Source organism: Epinephelus moara, chromosome 4 (genome assembly GCF_006386435.1).
Source record: "Epinephelus moara isolate mb chromosome 4, YSFRI_EMoa_1.0, whole genome shotgun sequence".
Lineage (NCBI taxonomy): Eukaryota > Metazoa > Chordata > Actinopteri > Perciformes > Serranidae > Epinephelus > Epinephelus moara.
The window spans coordinates 32,290,299-32,296,448 of NC_065509.1; the positions used below are offsets into that span (position 1 = coordinate 32,290,299).

A 6,150-nucleotide genomic window follows, 5' to 3' on the forward strand; every position below is an offset into this window, starting at 1 on the left:
ATATGTGATGAGGTCAGAGTGAGAATGTGTTGATTTTACTTATGAAAAAAATACTTCACCTGCAATATGACCGTTTGTATATCAATTACTCACCCGGTGTTACACTGACTTGGTGAAATTATCTTACCCCGCATGCCTCCACGATGAACAGAGAATCCAAAAAAGGCAAACATTCCTCATGAATTGGAACAACAGCAAAACTATATGAAAACATCCTTTTACAATCTCTCAGCTCGTGCCGTGCCATCATTTATCCAGTCATATGCTCAGTACTTCCCAAACACATGCATTTTCACTTAAAAGTTACAATACAAAGCATATATGCCTACCAGAAGCATGCCTAAACATGCTTGTGCACATGAGCTCTGCCTGAGCAGAGTTCAGAGGTTAGGCACACTGTTCAGCCGTGAATGAGACTGTTTGTACTGACATGCTTTGAATCGTAATGTTTTAAGGAAAATGCATGTGTTTGGGAAGTACTGAGCATACGACTGGATAAATGAGACTTGACTTATACTGCACGTTATTAAACAGACATTTTGTTACAGTTTTGCTGTTATTAAGGCTGGCCCCTTTTTAGTTAAACTTATGAAGAATGTTCACCATTCTTGAATTGCTCATTCACCGTGGAGGCATGTGAGCAAAACAAAGTTATCTTCACAAATTTAATGTAACACAGGGTGAGTAATTGATATACAAATGGCCATTTTGTGAGAGACTTATTCTTTTAAGTAAAAGTGCCAATACATTCATGTAAAAATACTTATAAATAAAAACCCTGCATTTAAAATGCCACACAAGTAAAAATTAATAACTATTATCAGCAAAATGTACTTGGTATCAAAAGTGAAAGTAGTTATGACAAAGACGAATGTCCCCTGTGACATTTGGATGGAGCCAGTCTGTCAGTGCATTGAAAGTGTATGCCTTATTTCTACTGGTTACCTTGAGATCGCTGTGACAGAAAATTAAATAGCTGCTGCAGTGGTAACTTTTCAGATGTGAAATTTTAAACCCTTGTGCAGCGCTTTGGTGTCAGATAAGCCTTTAAGACATTAATCTGTTGTTCAAGCTGGACTTTAGAACGTTCTGCTACACTAAGTGTATTAAAATGTTTTACCTTTATTTAATCTTTGCTCTTTTTTGTGACAGTTTAACCTTTTTGGACATCTAACAGTTATTCACACTAAACTATCTGAGTTGATAAGAGGAGAATTGCCTCTTTTTTTTAGATGTGTTAACTCATACACTACATAGGTGTGACAAGGGGCCCTGGCTATGCACTGATTTTTGGTAGTAATGTCATATAGAAGCAGAAAATGGAATACTCAAGTACAAAATTGTGCTTGAGAAAATGTACTCTGTAACTTTCCAGCACTTGTGCTAATGCTCCACATTATTTCCAAGCAGGTTGTTTTCCCCTCTTGTTCTTAAATAAGTGATTCTGCAGTCTGTGGTGTCGAGGTGAAAACAGATTTATCTGGAGATTGCATCAGTTCTTGTCCGACCCCGAGAAACATCAACATGCCTGCTGTATTTTTGATTTTAAAGAAAGAAACCTGCATTCCTGCCAGTTCCTCCAGATGTGACTGCTCTTAAAGGACCATCTGGAGACCTGACACCTTCAAAGCAACCCTAAAGCAGAACATGCCAGTTGTGTGATACTGCTGCACATGCCAAATGATGTAAGCAGCTGTCTGATAATCTCACAGAAGCCACCACACACGCTCTCCCTTTACTCTGTCTCCTCCTTCACCCCCTACGCCTGCAGCCAAACCTGTTCTGCTGATGGCCGTTGATAGTCTTACTCAACACTATCACTATAAAAAACACATGTTAACTGCAGGCAGATCAGGGAGTAGCATCACAGCTCTCTGAGGGCACAAAGAAAAGAGAGACAGGAAGAAAGAAATAGTGCTTTGGTCTGCATTTAAGGGGCAATGAGGTTAACATCCTGTCTGCAGAGTCCCAGTAAGCCCCTGAGTAAATCTAGGCCACATTCAAATATGAAACAGCTACTGTAGGTTTTTTGGAGCTTAATGTCTTTGAGACGGTACTGCTGATGTTTTCAAAGTAGCAATAAGATTTGAATAAATAATCCCTTGCCTCTCTGAAAAAACAGTAAGAAGATCACACCCTTGGGCATAAACAACTTCATCTTTTGATTTCACATGGTTGGGATTGTGCTCGATTCTGAGTTTACCTATCTGCCCACTCTCAGTTATACTAAAAGTTACTCTAAATATGTGTGAAACACCCTGACAATTAAAGCACGTATTCAACCGGCATCACAACTATTTGTTTCATAGAAGTCACATGAACATTGTGGTGTTCACAAGCTCACAGAGGGCAACCAAACAGGAAGTTCAAGACAGCTGCACCATTGATTTACGTGCATGTTGACAGACACGTTCAGAACATTCTGTCAATAAATGTAAATCAGAAAAAAAACAGTGCGATCCAGTAATCCACAGAGGTGGGTGCAACCGATACACAGACACATGCTCGTGCCTGTTAACTAAGTGGAAATCATGACTTTGAGTCGTGCTCTTTTGCTTGTTGAGATCTGAAGAAAAACTACAACAGCAGACGGATACATAATGGACGAATAAAAATAGATAAGTCGAGAAGAAGAAGAAGAAGAAGAAGAAGAAGAAGAAAACATCAGACATGCTAAAAATAAAATACATTTTTTATTATGGTATTAATTCTTCACTTCTTGAAAAAGTCTATTTACAGTACACCTTAATGATCGGCAAATATTTTATGTGCGCAGAGCGTTTATATATCTGACTCTTACATAGAGAAACATTTTGAGTAACAAACAAAAAAAAAAAATGTCTCGTGCCTGAAAGTGACTGAGGAAATCATAGCAGCAGGTAAAGGTCCTTCAGAGCTCTAAATGCAGTTAGATGTTAATAATGTCATATTATATGAGGCGAAACATAAAGGTATGACAATACTAAACTGCTTGGTACTTATCTTTATGTAACACATTAACTGCCACAGTCTAAAGTCTGGATGTCATTATTAATCTTTGATCGGACGAGTTGAACAGTAGTGAGCAGTACAGAAAGACAGTAAAATGCATAAGTCGGACAATGGAAAGAAATAAGACGTGCACTAACAGAGCATGTCATGGACTGCAGCCTGCCCTGATATTTGGCTCGATCATACTCCTGTAACAAAACTTACTAGTACAAAAATAGATTTAGTTTAATTTTACATTAGCTTTGCCTCTTTATCTACATTGTTAGTGAGGGAAACAGGACAGCTCATCCCCGAGCAGCTCTACTCCAAACTACTGAGACCCACACGTTCATTTCCAGTTGAACGTTCGGCCCACCAGCTCAAAGAACTTCTTGTTGGGTTCGTGAAAGAACTGGTAGAGTTTCTGCAGGATGGCAGGTGCCACGTGAGGGTGAGCCCTGCCTTTTGAATCATGTAAACAGCGTTCTCGCCCATGGTCTCTCAAACAGTAGAATCCTTTCGTTTTATTGAAGTAAAAATTTGAAGCGTTTATCTGAGGTTCCAGCTTTAGGAATCTCTCCACCTTTTTCATCTCGGGGAACGGGTCCCTGATCAACTCGTCCCCGTCCACCACGTGAATGCTCTCCAGTGGAAAGTACTGCAGCCAGTTCTGCATGTGAACATAGTACAGGCTGCGATTGAGAGCCTTGTATCCCAGGTTGATCTCGCCGTCCTTCACCAGAACGGACTCGATGGGCTGGTAGCGCTTGTGCTTCTGGAGGCGGTTGTAAAAGACCTGGGTGTAGTCCGACAGCACCCGCTCCGTGGGGTCTCTGAGGATGAGCAGCAGCTTGATGCGAGGGTTCATCTGATGGATGCGTTTGGGGACTTTGCTGGAGGTGAAGTAGGCCGGCGTCTTCTCCACTGTCAGCTGATCGGGGAAGGCGTAGGGCATCTGGCTGAGATACCAAGGCAAGCCCTTCTGAAAGTGACTCTCCCAGTCGAAGAAGTGCACCTCGTTCTGCGCCGCCGCCACCGCACTGTGCAGGCTGAGCATCTCTATCAGCGCCCGCGTCCCCCCCTTCCTCACGCCAATGATTAGAATCTGAGGAAGCTGTTGGAGGGTCCCGTTTGGGTGGCTGGTGGTCCCGTTGTCAGTGGGCGACCAGGTGGGAGGTGAAGGTGGCCCCTCGTCAGCCACGGGCCTGGAGGGGATGGGGGGAGACTGCATTGCAAAAAGCAGCAGCCCGAGGAGCACGGCTGCCATGAGGGAGGTCCTGACCTTGGAGGATTTCAGCCTGGCAAAAGCACCAAAACTGTATCCCACATTGAAAGAGCAGCTGCCTGAGCACAATGGTCCAGTTGAAAAGACAAAGAAACTGCCTCTTCTCTGCCAGCAGCGAAAACTGCAAGTGGAGGGAAAAAAACAGCTGTGATTAGAAGACACCTAGTGAACATCTGGCAGAGACACAAAACACCTCTGGAAAATACCTGCGAGAAGATGATCCATCCAGCATCCAAACAACATGTCTGATCACCACAGAGTTATGACTCAGTCGACAAGGAAGAACATTTAAATGGTATCATTTATGACTATTGAGGTGATTAAACTTTAAACTCCACCCAGTGATATCTGTAAGCCAACAAACCATTAATAATCTACATTTTGAACAGGAAACAGGAGTTACATGAATAATCTTTATTTCACAGCCTTTTTATTTCACAATAACCCAACAATATTTATGGCATAAAAACACACATTACTTTGAAAAGGGGTGCGTTTTGTGTAAAATAAAATGTACATACACTGAGCAATTAAAAATTAAAAACTGTGAGGCAACACTGTACAACATTAACCCTAATAAACACATGTTCAAGACTCAATGTGAGCTCGGAAATATTTACTAGCTGCTGGTAAAAAAAAAGCAGGTGTGGTAAACGTTGGAAATTTAAGGACACACGGGGAGAAACTAGAAATCTGTGCGCACACGAACCGCATGTTTTGCATCCTTTATTTTCTTATGGTATATTTAAAATTGCCGGCCTCAGTTTGTCTACTTGGCTGCGTTGCTCTGGCACTGACAAAGAAACCCACGAAGTCCCTCCCGATCTCTTACCTTTTTAACTCTAATCGTCTCGACTCGACAGAGATTTCATGTCGTGCAGCTCTGAACTCTCCGTTCACAGCACCGATACTTCCACACAACCAGCGGGTGTACGATCCAGCTCTGCGCCGTGTTTGCGGTCTCCTCCGTGCGCACGAAACTCGCCTCCGACGCGGGGACACAACTTCACCGGAGCGCCTCCTCTGTGTTGTGTTTCCTCGCCACACGGTCCTCTCGGTTTTTGAGTGTCAGCTGTTGAAGCCTACGCCTACATTACGTCTGCAGGACCACTCCCCCCCTTACTGTGACTCACGTGGTTGTAATGGCACGGTATTTGACGGAGATAAAGCTGCTGGTATGAGAGATATGAGGGGAGGAAGTGAAGCAGGTGCGCCAGGTGTGACACGTGCAAAAAAAAATTGGGCAACACAGACAGAAAGTGGGGAATAAAATACCATTGTGATTATGTGTTATAGTGGAGAAAATTGCTCCAGTCTTGCAGAGAGTTCTGTTTGTGGCAATAGCTCAGATTATTTACTAAGAAGCCCCAAATATTCAAATCAAGCAGTCTGACTTGCTCTATACAGAAATTTGTAGCCCATAGAGAGTCTGCGCCTTCCCAGGATTTGGATTTGAAAAAGGCTTTTCAGTGGAGCCTCCAGGAGTCCTCCCTTCACTCGTTGCTTTCAGGGGAAATCAATGAAAGAGACAGGCCAGTTATTCATCCCTGGCATTCTTCTCCTCCTTTGTCCACAGTGCAAGTGCATCTGTGGGTAGTCACCCAGTCCAAGTTGCACAATCTCACCACCTGTTGAGCTGCATTTTTTACATTTTTTTTTTTGTTATTGGAGATGTTTCGAATCTGTCCAGCAACAGCGGGTCCCAAATATCGCTCCAATCCAAGCTGTAGATTTAACTGATGTTGAATACAAAGCATTGTAGTGTTTCAACATTTCCTCTGAGTCACATTTTGATTGTACAGTCGGCATGAGAAAGTTTGACTTCACAGGGTCAATGAGTAAGTGGCATGTCACTGGGATGAGACAGCAGGAAGAGATCTGCTTGTGATGCCCAA

The 6,150-nt window shown here is 42.8% G+C and overlaps 1 protein-coding gene across 1 annotated transcript; it reads right to left on the reverse strand.

The window, feature by feature from the left end:
• Positions 1–2,683: 2,683 nt before the first annotated feature.
• On the reverse strand, positions 2,684–5,320 carry hs3st1 (heparan sulfate (glucosamine) 3-O-sulfotransferase 1). Its single transcript, XM_050042072.1, has 2 exons — positions 5,088–5,320; positions 2,684–4,376 (listed from the first exon to the last, which is right to left on the reverse strand). The coding sequence occupies exon 2, from the start codon at positions 4,235–4,237 to the stop codon at positions 3,320–3,322; it is 918 nt and encodes a 305-aa protein (XP_049898029.1). The 5' UTR covers positions 4,238–4,376; positions 5,088–5,320; the 3' UTR covers positions 2,684–3,319.
• Between the last annotated feature and the right edge of the window lie 830 nt (positions 5,321–6,150).

Excerpts from the sequence above, each read along its gene's own strand:
- hs3st1 (XM_050042072.1), bottom strand. The coding sequence starts at position 4,237 with ATGGCAGCCGTGCTCCTCGGGCTGCTGCTTTTTGCAATGCAGTCTCCC.